Raw genomic sequence first — 14410 nt, 5'->3', positions numbered from 1 at the left:
GAGATCGCAAGCACAAGATGATGATGGCCATATCATATCACTTATATTGATTGCATGTGATGTTTATCTTTTATGCATCTTATCTTGCTTTGATTGACGGTAGCATTATAAGATGATCTCTCACTAAATTATCAAGAAGTGTTCTCCCTGAGTATGCGCCGTTGCGAAATTTCTTCGTGCTGAGACACCACGTGATGATCGAGTGTGATAGGCTCTACGTTCAAATACAACGGGTGCAAAATAGTTGCACACGTGGAATACTCAGGTTATACTTGACGAGCCAAGCATATACAGATATGGCCTCGGAACACGGAGACCGAAAGGTCGAGCGTGAATCATATAGTAGATATGATCAACATAGTGATGTTCACCAATGAAACTACTCCATCTCACGTGATGATCAGACATGGTTTAGTTGATTTGGATCACGTAATCACTTAGAGGATTAGAGGGATGTCTATCTAAGTGGGAGTTCTTTAAGTAATATGATTAACTGAGCCTAAATTTATCATGAACTTAGTACCTGATAGTATCTTGCTTGTTTATGTATGATTGTAGATAAATGGCCTGTGTTGTTGTTCCGTTGAATTTTAATGTGTTCCTTGAGAAAGCAAAGTTGAAAGATGATGGTAGCAATTACACGGACTGGGTCCGTAACTTGAGGATTATCCTCATTGCTGCACAGAAGAATTACGTCCTGGAAGCACCGCTGGGTGCCAGGCCTGCTGCTGGAGCAACACCAGATGTTGTGAACGTCTGGCAGAGCAAAGCTAATGACTACTCGATAGTTCAGTGTGCCATGCTTTACGGCTTAGAACTGGGACTTCAACGACGTTTTGAACGTCATGGAGCATATGAGATGTTCCAGGAGTTGAAGTTAATATTTCAAGCAAATGCCCGGATTGAGAGATATGAAGTCTCCAATAAGTTCTATAGCTGCAAGATGGAGGAGAACGGTTCTGTCAGTGAGCATATACTCAAAATGTCTGGGTATAATAATCACTTGATTCAAATGGGAGTTAATCTTCCAGATGATTGCGTCATTGACAGAATTCTCCAATCACTGCCACCAAGCTACAAGAGCTTCGTAATGAACTACAATATGCAAGGGATGAATAAGACTATTCCCGAGCTCTTCGCAATGCTGAAAGCTGCGGAGGTAGAAATCAAAAAGGAGTATCAAGTGTTGATGGTCAACAAGACCACTAGTTTCAAGAAAAAGGGCAAAGGGAAGAAGAAGGGGAATTCAAGAAGAACAGCAAGCAAGTTGCTGCTCAAGAGAAGAAACCCAAGTCTGGACCTAAGCCTGAAACTGAGTGCTTCTACTACAAGCAGACTGGTCACTGGAAGCGGAACTGCCCCAAGTATTTGGCGGATAAGAAGGATGGCAAGGTGAACAAAGGTATATGTGATATACATGTTATTGATGTGTACCTTACTAATGCTCGCAATAGCACCTGGGTATTTGATACTGGTTCTGTTGCTAATATTTGCAACTCGAAACAGGGACTACGGATTAAGCGAAGATTGGCTAAGGACAAGGTGACGATGCGCGTGGGAAACGGTTCCAAAGTCGATGTGATCGTAGTCGGCACGCTACCTCTACATCTACCTTCGGGATTAATATTAGACCTAAATAATTGTTATTTGGTGCCAGCGTTAAGCATGAACATTATATCTGGATCTTGTTTGATGTGAGACGGTTATTCATTTAAATCAGAGAATAATGGTTGTTCTATTTATATGAGTAATATCTTTTATGGTCATGCACCCTTGAAGAGTGGTCTATTCTTATTGAATCTCGATAGTAGTAACACACATATTCATAATGTTGGAGCCAAAAGATGCAGAGTTGATAATGATAGTGCAACTTATTTGTGGCACTGCCGTTTAGGTCATATCGGTGTAAAGCGCATGAAGAAACTCCATACTGATGGACTTTTGGAACCACTTGATTATGAATCACTTGGTACTTGCGAACCGTGCCTCATGAGCAAGATGACTAAAACGCCGTTCTCCGGTACTATGGAGAGAGCAACAGATTTGTTGGAAATCATACATACAGATGTATGTGGTCCGACGAATATTGAGGCTCGTGGCGGATATCGTTATTTTCTCACCTTCACAGATGACTTAAGCAGATATGGGTATATCTACTTAATGAAACATAAGTCTGAAACGTTTGAAAAGTTCAAAGAATTTCAGAGTGAAGTTGAAAATCATCGTAACAAGAAAATATAGTTTCTACGATCTGATCGTGGAGGAGAATATTTGAGTTACGAGTTTGGTGTACATTTGAAACAATGCGGAATAGTTTCGCAACTCACGCCACCCGGAACACCACAGCGTAATGGTGTGTCTGAACGTCGTAATCGTACTTTACTAGATATGGTGCGATCTATGATGTCTCTTACTGATTTACCGCTATCGTTTTGGGGTTATGCTTTGGAGACGGCCACATTCACGTTAAATAGGGCACCATCAAAATCCGTTGAGACGACGCCTTATGAACTATGGTTTGGCAAGAAACCAAAGTTGTCATTTCTGAAAGTTTGGGGCTGTGATGCTTATGTGAAAAAGCTTCAACCTGATAAGCTCGAACCCAAATCAGAGAAATGTGTCTTCATAGGATATCCAAAGGAGACTATTGGATACACCTTCTATCACAGATCCGAAGGCAAGACTTTTGTTGCTAAGTTCGGAAACTTTCTGGAGAAGGAGTTTCTCTCGAAAGAAGTGAGTGGGAGGAAAGTAGAACTTGACGAGGTAACTATACCTGCTCCCTTATTGGAAAGTAGTGCATCACAAAAAACTGTTTCTGTGACACCTACACCAATTAGTGAGGAAGCTAATGATAATGATCATGAAACTTTATAACAAGATACTACTGAACCTCGTAGATCAACCAGAGTGAGATCCGCACCAGAGTGGTACGGTAATCCTGTTCTGGAAGTCATGCTACTAGATCATGATGAACCTACGAACTATGAAGAAGCGATGGTGAGCCCAGATTCCGCAAAATGGCTTGAAGCCATGAAATCTGAGATGGGATCCATGTATGAGAACAAAGTATGGACTTTGGTTGACTTGCCCAATGATCGGCAAGCAATTGAGAATAAATGGATCTTCAAGAAGAAGACTGACGCCGACGGTAATATTACTGTCTACAAAGCTCGACTTGTCGCAAAAGGGTTTCAGCAAGTTCAAGGGATTGACTATGATGAGACCTTCTCACCTGTAGCGATGCTTAAGTCTGTCCAAATCATGTTAGCAATTGCCGCATTTTATGATTATGAAATTTGGCAGATGGATGTCAAAACTGCATTCCTGAATGGATTTCTGGAAGAAGAGTTGTATATGATGCAACCGGAAGGTTTTGTCCATCCAAAGGGAGCTAACAAAGTGTGCAAGCTCCAGCGATCCATTTATGGACTGGTGCAAGCCTCTCGGAGTTGGAATAAACGCTTTGATAGTGTGATCAAAGCATTTGGTTTTATACAGACTTTTGGAGAAGCATGTATTTACAAGAAAGTGAGTGGGAGCTCTGTAGCATTTCTGATATTATATGTGGATGACATATTACTGATCAGAAATGATATAGAATTTCTGGATAGCATAAAGGGATACTTGAATAAGAGTTTTTCAATGAAAGACCTCGGTGAAGCTGCTTACATATTAGGCATAAAGATCTATAGAGATGGATCAAGACGTTTAATTGGACTTTCACAAAGCACATACCTTGACAAGATTTTGAAGAAGTTCAAAATGGATCAAGCAAAGAAAGGGTTCTTGCCTGTGTTACAAGGTGTGAAGTTGAGTCAGACTCAATGCCCGACCACTGCAGAAGATAGAGAGAAAATGAAAGGTGTTCCCTATGCTTCAGCCATAGGCTCTATCATGTATGCAATGCTGTGTACCAGACCTGATGTGTGCCTTGCTATAAGTCTAGCAGGGAGGTACCAAAGTAATCCAGGAGTGGATCACTGGACAGCGGTCAAGAACATCCTGAAGTACCTGAAAAGGACTAAGGATATGTTTCTCGTATATGGAGGTGACAAAGAGATCATCATAAACGGTTACGTTGATGCAAGCTTTGACACTGATCCGGACGATTCTAAATCGCAAACCGGATACGTGTTTACATTAAACGGTGGAGCTGTCAGTTGGTGTAGTTCTAAACAAAGCGTCGTGGCGGGATCTACGTGTGAAGCGGAATACATAGCTGCTTCGGAAGCAGCAAATGGAGGAGTCTGGATGAAGGAGTTCATATCCGATCTAGGTGTCGTACCTAGTGCATCGGGTCCAATGAAAATCTTTTGTGACAATACTGGTGCAATTGCCTTGGCGAAGGAATCCAGATTTCACAAGAGAACCAAGCACATCAAGAAACGCTTCAATTCCATCCGGGATTTAGTCCAGGTGGGAGACATAGAGATTTGCAAGATACATACAGATCTGAATGTTGCAGACCCGTTGACTAAGCCTCTTCCACGAGCAAAACATGATCATCACCAAGGCTCCATGGGTGTTAGAATCATTACTGTGTAATCTAGATTATTGACTCTAGTGCAAGTGGGAGACTGAAGGAAATATTCCCTAGAGGCAATAATAAAGTTATTATTTATTTCCTTATATATCATGATAAAAGTTTATTATTCATGCTAGAATTGTATTAAACTGGAAACATGATACATGTGTGAATACATAGACAAACAGAGTGTCATTAGTATGCCTCTACTAGACTAGCTTGTTAATCAAAGATGGTTATGTTTCCTAACCATGGACAAAGAGTTGTCATTTGATTAACAGGATCACATCATTAGTTGAATGATCTGATTGACATGACCCATTCCATTAGCTTAGCACCCGATCGTTTAGTATGTTGCTATTGCTTTCTTCATGACTTATACATGTTCCTATAACTATGAGATTATGCAACTCCCGTTTGCCAGAGGAACACTTTGTGTGCTACCAAACGTCACAACGTAACTGGGTGATTATAAAGGAGCTCTACAGGTGTCTCCAAAGGTACATGTTGGGTTGGCGTATTTTGAGATTAGGATTTGTCACTCCGATTGTCGGAGAGGTATCTCTGGGCCCTCTCGGTAATGCAAATCACTTAAGCCTTGCAAGCATTGCAACTAATGAGTTAGTTGCGGGATGATGTATTACAGAACGAGTAAAGAGACTTGCCGGTAACGAGATTGAACTAGGTATGGTATACCGACGATCGAATCTCGGGCAAGTAACATACCGATGACAAAGGGAACAACGTATGTTGTTATGCGGTCTGACCGATAAAAGATCTTCGTAGAATATGTAGGAGCCAATATGAGCATCCAGGTTCCGCTATTGGTTATTTACCGGAGACGTGTCTCGGTCATGTCTACATTGTTCTCGAACCCGTAGGGTCCGCACGCTTAAGGTTACGATGACAGTTATATTATGAGTTTATGCATTTTGATGTACCTAAGGTTGTTCGGAGTCCCGGATGTGATCACGGACATGATGAGGAGTCTCGAAATGGCCGAGACATAAAGATTGATATATTGGAAGCCTATGTTTGGATAACGGAAGTGTTCCGGGTGAAATAGGGATTTTACCGGAGTACCGGGAGGTTACCGGAACCCCCCGGGAGGTATATGGGCCTTAGTGGGCCTTAGTGGGCCTTAGTGGAAGAAGAGAAGAGGCAGCCAGGGCTGGGCCGCGCGCCCCTCCACCCCTAGTCCGAATAGGACAAGGAGAGAGGGGGCCGGCGCCCCCCTCCTTCTCTCTATCTCTTTTCCCACCTCACGAATCCTATTCCAACTAGGAAAGGGGGGAGTCCTACTCCCAGAGGGAGTAGGACTCCTCCTGGCGTGCCTCTCCTGGCCGGCCGGCCCCCCTCCCTTGAACCTTTATATACGGAGGCAGGGGCACCCCCTAGAGACACAAGTTGATCCACGTGATCATATTCTTAGCCGTGTGCGGTGCCCCCTTCCACCATAGTCCACGATAATATTGTAGCGGTGCTTAGGCGAAGCCCTGCGATAGTAGTACATTAAGATCGTCACCACGCCGTCGTGCTGACGGAACTCTTCCCCGACACTTTGCTGGATCGGAGTCCGGGGATCGTCATCGAGCTGAACGTGTGCTAGAACTCGGAGGTGTCGTAGTTTCGGTGCTTGATCGGTCTGGCTGTGGAGACGTATGACTACATCAACCAAACGCTTCCGTTGTCGATCTACAAGGGTACGTAGATCACACTCTCCCCCTCTCGTTGCTATGCATCACCATGATCTTGCGTGTGCGTAGGAATTTTTTTGAAATTACTATGAAACCCAACAGTTTGATGCACAGTGGATGTAATATACCCTAATTCCTTTATTGTATAGTGTAGGTTTATTCTAAGTTACTATGCTGTAATTTCTTTATTGTATAGTGTAGGTTTGTTTTTAATTCCTAGTTATCGTATATGCCATCATTCGCTATCTAAAAAACGGCGAAGATGTGATGGAGGTTACCGGGCTGAAACATTTGCCTCTAACAGGCCTTTTAGCGGGCCATAATTGGGTCGGCCCGCAACTTACTTGGCGTGGACCTGCCATATGGGCCCTTCATGGACACGATGCTCCAGGCCCATAACTCACATGGGCCAAAGGCCCAACTAATCGTTGGGTCCATGTAGCTTCGGGCCATTAAAAGACTGAATATTCTGCTAGCCAGTTATGGCTCATAAGACACCATGGGCCGCTAGCAGACCGAAATGCATGTTGGGCCTCAATTTTCAAGGGTCGTCCATGGGCCTTTAGAAGGCTGGAGTATATGTCGGGTCATTATTGGCCCAGTTATATAACGGGACGTTATCAGGCCGAAACATATCTCGGGTCTTGGTTGGCCCACTGATATCATGGGCCTTTAAGAGGCTAAAAGTTTAGTAGAGGCATTAACGGGCCGAATTGTACGATGGACTTTAACAGACCTAAAGTTAGGTTGGGTTGAGTTGGTGCCACCGTGATCACGGGCCCTTAATGGGCCGAATGTCGCATCGGACCATATATGGCCCATGGGTAGCACAGGCCATTAACAGGTCAAAAACTCACTGGGTCATAATGGGTCCATGTCTACATCGGGCTTCTAACAGGCTAAAAACTCACTGGGCCGTAATGGGCCCAAAGACTGAGCAAACAATTAACATGCCAAATCTGGCGGTGAGACGTAAATGGGTCATGTTTAAGCAGGCCGTTAGTGGGCCATCCCACTAGTACCTGAGTAAATCCTACATGCCTTTGATTGGGCTGACCTTTTTCACCTAAATGGGCCTTTGTTGGGCCGTGTCGACGTCTCCACGTATCATAGGCATGACATGTGCTTCCTCTGGCCAATGAGAAATTTACACGTGGAAAATTTTCATTGGTCGTGACTGTTAACAGGTTATCGGATCCAAAACCGGACCCGATAGCTTAAGTACAACCCTTTACAGTGGATGCCACATGTCGGTCACTCTTAACGAAAACACTTCCATGCAAGCAACTTACGCTAGGCTATCATGGCTATTACACATATTACAGCCACTGGGCATCAAAGTTTGCCACCAGTGCAAATATAGGGAACAAAGCAGCATATCATATACACTGCTTGTCAAAGTTGGCGACCAGTGCAAATAAACGGCACAACAAAACAAGTCCAGAACTGAAACCACTTCAGAAGAGCTCAAGAAACAATATCCTGGGTACCCATAATGCTCGCAAGATGCTTAGCAAGCTTTTTAACTTTCTCTTGTTTGATGCTTAAATCCTCCAGCACTTGCTGTTGCACCAGAAAGTACGCATCTGAATTCTGCAGGGACTTCCTCAGTCCTTCGGCTTCCTGTCGCATCACATCTGATCGATGTCTTTCAACTTGAAGTTGAGACTCAAGAAGCCAAACTGATTCAGGTAGCGAGTTCGAAGAGCAGGTGCGAGCAGTAGTAGCCAGTGACATGAACACTACATAAAGACATGACTTTGGGGTTGTCTCAGTGTCTTCAACATAGTTTTTATCAGCTTTCTTGGAGACCAACAGGGATGTCTCACTATCTTGAACCTTATCTGCATTACTTCCTTTACCATTCCATAACGGGGTACTCTTCTCCAATATTTTATCTACGTTCTAAAAGAGAAACAAACAAACACATCACAGGTTTACAATGCAGTATATGAAACTTATTTTGGTAAACCAGTTCAGTAGTAAGGTGGACATGATAACAGCATGAAACAAACATATATCTATGTAGTATAATCACTATATGGTTTATATCATTCTAGTTTATGTTGCCAAATCAAGATAGATATAGTTCGAATCATATCTATTTAAGACAAAGCAGCATAGACAGAATATAAGTGTGGGAAACTACACAGCAATAACAACACTTATAATGTGCATGGCATGAGAACATAACTTTTTATTCAATTGAAACTGAAATCAACATAGAGCAAGTTACAACATCAAACACGTTAAAGAAATAGGTTTAAAACATACCTGTTGTGCCATTGGAATTTTGATTGCATCCTTCAAATTTGAAATTAGTTGGTATGAGTAAATACAGTGATGCAAGAGCAAAGTAGTATGAAGCATAGCTACGGAACCTGACCTGATAACAATTCTTCTTCTACTTTAAGCGTTGACTTGGGGTTCGGAGTGGTGGTCCTCGTGCTTTGGGCACTGCAGTTGCCTTACTAACTGCTCGTGTTCAGGTGCTCTGTGGTGAAGACGATGATGTGTCAACTGGAACTGGGTTACTATCTGCTGGGGTTGGGGTTAGAAGGGGTGCATCTAGTTCTCTGTCCAACTGGGTAGGGGTACCATCTGCGTGAGTCTAGGTTATGTGTGGTGGGGCTGGTTCTTGGGCAAGTACAACCGTGGTTCTATCTGCATCGACAGGTTGCATGATCTTTTCTGAAGACCGTGTTTTTACTCCCACAGATACTGCCATCACCCCCTCCAATTGAAATGGCTGATAAACAAGAAAAATAATTAAATGTACAGACATTGTAAGATAGACATGTGCAATGGATAGTAGGGAAGAAAACAAGGCATGCAATAATTCATATTTATTTTGTCTAACCAAATAGAATAGCAGGACATAATTTCACATATATGATGGCTAATTAAACAGGATAGCATGACACAATTTCACATGTATGATGGCTAACTAAACATGATAGAATGACATAATTCAAAATATGATGACTATGTAAACAAAATGACATGATATAACTATACGATGTGTCTATTAAAGTGGTTGGCATGCCATAAATCACAAACATGTCATCGATGGAAACATGATGTCATGATATAATTCACGGATAGAATGACATAACTCAAAATATGCTGACTATGTAAACAGGATGAAATGATATAACTATATTATGTCTTTAGAAAATGGGTTGGCATGCCATAATTCAGATAGATGCTGTCTATGTAAACATCTTGGCATGATATAATTCAACTATATGATTTATATACTAATCAAGTGAGCAGAGGGCAATCGCATATATGGTGTGTCAACTAAGGAGATGTCATTTAATATTATGTATATGATGTAAAAACTAAGTATTGCAATACAACATATGCATGATATGAGTAATATAACCCTGCCAAGTTTGAGCATACACCCCAGGGGGATAATAGGACTGGTCATCTGCCTCCTCCTCTGAAGAGCTATCTGTAATCAGCAAGATATCTGCTTCAGCAGGTAGCATTGTCTGCTTTGAAAACCTTATTTTCACTCCACATTTCTCCATCACATCACCAATTCAAATGGCTGATGCATAGGAAGAGCAGTTGAATCTACAAACATTGTCGACAAATACAACGAGAAATGCAAAAAAAGGACGGCATGATATAATTCACATATATGACGCTTGGCTAAACAGCATGGCATTGCATAATTCACATATATAATGCCTTGGAACAAGATAGCATTGCATAATTAACATATATAATGTCTTGCAACAAGATGGCATCGCATAATTCACATATATAGTAATTAGACACTAAACAGGTGGCATTCACACAAAGCATATCTAAACTAAGTAAATGATATAGTAATGCAAGATACCATACACACGATATGAGCAACATAACCCTGCCAAGTTTGAGCATGCACCTCGGGGGAAAATAGGACTGGTCATCTGTCTCTGAATCCTCCCCTAAGAAGTTATCCGTAACCAGGCTAACATTTCTTCAACTGTCTTGGAACTGGTCTTGGTTCGGTATTTTTTTGTTGTGCTGCAATGGCGGGACCTTTGATACCCAGTTTTTGCAATCTACTTCTTGGTTGTGGTTTATGATCACTGGTGGCGAAGTTTGATGCCCAGTGGATGTAATATATCATAATTCCTTTATTGTATAGTGTAGGTTTATTCTAAGTTACTATGTCATAATTTTTTTATTGCATAGTGTAGGTTTGTTTTTAATTCCTAGTTATCGTATATGCCATCATTCGCTATCTGAAAAACGGCGAAAATGTGATGGAGGCGATAGGGCCGAAACATTTGCCTCTAACGGGCCTTTCAGCGGGCCATAATTGGGTCGGTCCACAACTCACTTGGCATGGACCTGCCATATGAGCCCTTCATGGACACGGTGCGCTAGGCCCATAACTCACATGGGCCTTTGTTGGGCATAATGATTAATTAGGCCTTTGGTGGGCCAAACGTTTAGTTGGGTCCATGTAGCTTCGGTCCATTAAAAGGCTGAAAATTTTGCTGGCATGTTATGGCTCAGAAGACACAATGGGCCGTTAGCAGGCCGAAATGCATGTTGGGCCTCAATTTTCAAGGGTCGTCCATGGTCCTTTAGCAGGCTGGAATATATGTCGGGTCATTAATTTGGCCCAGTTATATAACAGGCCGTTACCAGGCCGAAATATATCTCGGGTCTTGGTTGGCCCACTGATATCATGGGCCTTTAAGAGGCTGAAAGGTTAGTAGAGGCATTAATGGGCCGCATGCTTTAACAGGTCTAAAGTTAGGTTGGGCCGAGTTGTTGCCACCGTGATCACGAGCCGTTAATGGGCCGAATGTCGTGTCGGATCATATATGGCCCATGGGCAGCACAAGCCATTAACAGGTCGAAAACTCACTGGGCCATAATGGACCCATGTCTACATCGGGCTTCTAACAGGCTAAAAACTAACTGGGCCATAATGGGCCCAAAGACTAAGCGAACAATTAACAGGCCAAATCTGGTGGCGAGCCGTAAATGGGCCATGTTTAAGCAGGCCGTTAGTGGGTCAGCCCACTAGTACCTGAGTAAATCCTACGGGCCTTTGATTGGGCTAACCTTTTTCACCTAAATGGGCCCCTGTTGAGCCGTGCCGACGTGTCGATGTATCATAGGCACGACATGTGGTTCCTCTGGCCAATGAGAAATTTACACGTGGAAAATCCCCATTGGTCGTGACTGTTAACGGGTTATCAGATCCAAAACCGGACTCGATAGCTTAACGGCGACCCGTTACGGTGAATGACACATCTCGGTCACTTTCATAATTTGAGTGTTGTCATGGAACACTTCTACGACAACACAAGTATAACTATCTTGATTCTATCATAAAATTGTCATGAATATACATACATGATAAAATACGTGACCTACTGTGACAAACATGTATTATCACGAAATTAATTTTTTTTAGTGCTACATGGGCCATGACCTGTCTAGCTTTGCAGCACCTGCTCCAATTACAGCCGGCCCATGGGCTGAGGAAATCTCAGTTTCTTGCAGTTTGGCCTGCCCAACCCGCCCAAGTAATTTGCTGCAAGCTCCGCCACTGGTTTTCAGCCAGGATGATGTTCACCTCAGCACGTGAGGAAAACCGTGTTAAGGAAGCATTCGGGATACTTCCGTTTTGTGCGGTACGAAAGATCTAAGATGAAAAATGAGCTTTTGCAAAGCTCATTTTCTCTTTAGAAAGACAGTAACGTTACCAAGAAAAGCTAAAACTAACTCTGTTGCCACCGTAGGATACATGCATGCCGTGCGAGCCAGCTAAAAGCGTCGCACGTTTACAATCGCCGCCGTACACGTAAAGAAGAAGAGAAAAACCATGGACATGACGCTTATCCCTTATCCCCCGCGGATGAACCGGCATGGGCTAGACGGCATCCATCCATCCATCCTCCGCGACGCCAACGGCGCCCGGGCCAGCCAGCACGGCCGGTTCCTGCGTGCCACCGCCGGTTTAATTTACTTGAACCGGGGGCCAAGGCCGGTGCATGGCACGCACGCACGCACGCACGGCACGCAAGACGCAGCGCAACAAAAGCGGTTCGGGCCGAGCGACCGCCACCGCCGTTGGTTTAGCTAACTTGAACCGGGGGCCAAGCACCTCACGAACTCCCGCCCAGCGCGCGCGCGCGCGGCTGCATGGGGGTGTGCATGGCCGCATGCACGGCACGGGGTGGTGACAAGAAATCTTGTTGTGGCCGGGACGCTTCCCCGGTAAATCCAAACGGCTCGCGTCCGTTCCCACGGTAGAGGTACAAAAAACGTTCGGTTTGAGTGGCGGACAAGCCCAAAGCCTGCTCGGCGCTTCTCGGCTCCGCCCATGGCCGCAGGTGGGGGCGGTGATATGCTCGAGCTGCCTTTCCACGCACTATACATGTCAAGAACAAAACTGACGCCTATCCCCCCCGGAGAAGATCGATCGAGATAAGATTGGTGATGCAAAACTACGGACGAAAATCGGTAGGCGTAACTTATCGTCTGGGGAAAAAGAATATGAGTACAAAGAAGAACTAGCTGGAAGCCATTTTACAACGGGATTCCGCTCGTTAATGCAAATATGTGCATGACAATGCAGTATTTTCTGGGTTGGGGGTAGGGGAAGGGGGCATAAGAATATAGCCATGACAGGGTGAGAAATGAGAAAATGTTGAGTGGGAGCCTGAGCGATTTTTTTCTCTCCTATATGAAATAGTGTATTAACTTCTATATAGGGAAAATGAAATTCAGTCGTGTGTAAACAGTGTTTTGCTATTTGAATTGTTCCACGCATGCCACATTTGAGTTCGAAAGCCATGACTGTTGCATTTACTCCAAAAATGGCATAAGCATTGCAAGCCTATATAAGTTGATAGAACTATTATTAGTTCACATGCTTAATTTTTACCACCGGGAATACATATGCAAACTACACAAAACAATGGCATGGAGTTTCTGCTCCCGAACTCAAATGTGCCATTATAAATAGTTTTAAAAAACCAGAATTAAACATTGTTGAATTATCTACATACGAGCAAAATTCATGATGAAAAACATTGCTAGTGCTCGGGGTGAAAAAAATTGATGCTCCAAAAAGATTATTTTTTAGAATGGTTTGGAGCATTGATTTATTTTCCTTCGTCTAGAGCATTAGGAATGATTTGTATTAAAAAATCACGTGCATAGAACATTCAATAATGTTTGTTGCAAAAACTATTCAGAATTCTTTTGTTTTATTTACTGTTTTTTTAATGTTCATGGCAGGTGCATTTGGACTAGGGAGCAGAAGAACACTTTCGGCAAACACACAAGCTAAACTTATTGATGCTAGTCATAGATAAAACCTTACATAAGGTTTAGCGGTAATCCAAGGACTCACCTTTGGTAATGACATTGCCTTCTTTGTCCTCTTTCGCGTGTGTTTACCGATTCGGTAATAACCACAAAACGAGCTTTCTCAAAGAAAAAAAGGGAATTACAATACACCTTCCGAGAAAAGAAGAAAAAAAACACTACAATCACGCATAAGTAGTCGGGTCGCTCTCTCTGGGCGACTCGAGCAATGCCCCTAACTTTAGTCGCCACCGACCCTCCTTTCACTACCAACTCTCCTGCTCGGCGCCGTCTGAGGTCGCCGCCGGGAAAGCCCACGCAACAACCAAGGACGGCGGCGACGAGGCATCATCGCATGGCTTCGATTTTTGGTTGCTGGGTGCGTTAGGTCTAGTTGGCCATGGACACCATGGTGAATGTGTTACGGCCTCTGCTGGTGGCAACAATGGCGGGCATGGCTTCCGGCAGTGTGTCATGGTGCTTCCGGCATCAGAGGTGGCACTTTTCCGGCTGTCAGTGCCTCTGTAATCCTTTGGCTGGAGTGTTGGTGGTCTGTGGCCTCTCAACACAACATGAATCTGGTATTCTGCCTCGACCAGATCTGGATGTTTTTCTTATCGCCTCGTTCTCCTTGGGGTAGCCGGGGCTGGTTATTTTTTGTCCCCCTTCGGTCATCGGTATCCAGCTCCATATTTCCAAGGTTGAACTGATCCCTCCCATGGACCCCCCTCCCTCGACCATCCTCGACCAGATCTGGATGTTATCCTTATCGCCTGTTCTCCTTGGGGTGGTCAGGGCTGGTTATTTTTATCCCCCTCCGGTCATCGGTATCCACCTCCATATTTCT

At 43.7% G+C, this 14410-nt stretch overlaps 1 protein-coding gene across 1 annotated transcript in view; it reads left to right on the top strand.

Annotated features, from left to right (window-relative positions):
• The first annotated feature begins 13875 nt into the window (after positions 1-13875).
• LOC119332029 (phosphatidylinositol 4-kinase gamma 5-like) overlaps positions 13876-14410 on the top strand; it is a 6287-nt gene continuing 5752 nt past the window's right edge. Inside the window, exon 1 of the mRNA XM_037605211.1 lies at positions 13876-14144. Within this exon, the coding sequence (XP_037461108.1) occupies positions 13964-14144 (181 nt within the window). The 5' untranslated portion in view covers positions 13876-13963. The remainder of the gene's footprint in view (positions 14145-14410) is intronic.

This window comes from Triticum dicoccoides, chromosome 7A (assembly GCF_002162155.2).
Source record: "Triticum dicoccoides isolate Atlit2015 ecotype Zavitan chromosome 7A, WEW_v2.0, whole genome shotgun sequence".
In the NCBI taxonomy this organism is placed as follows: Eukaryota; Viridiplantae; Streptophyta; class Magnoliopsida; order Poales; family Poaceae; genus Triticum; species Triticum dicoccoides.
This window is presented reverse-complemented; position numbering and strand designations above follow the sequence as displayed.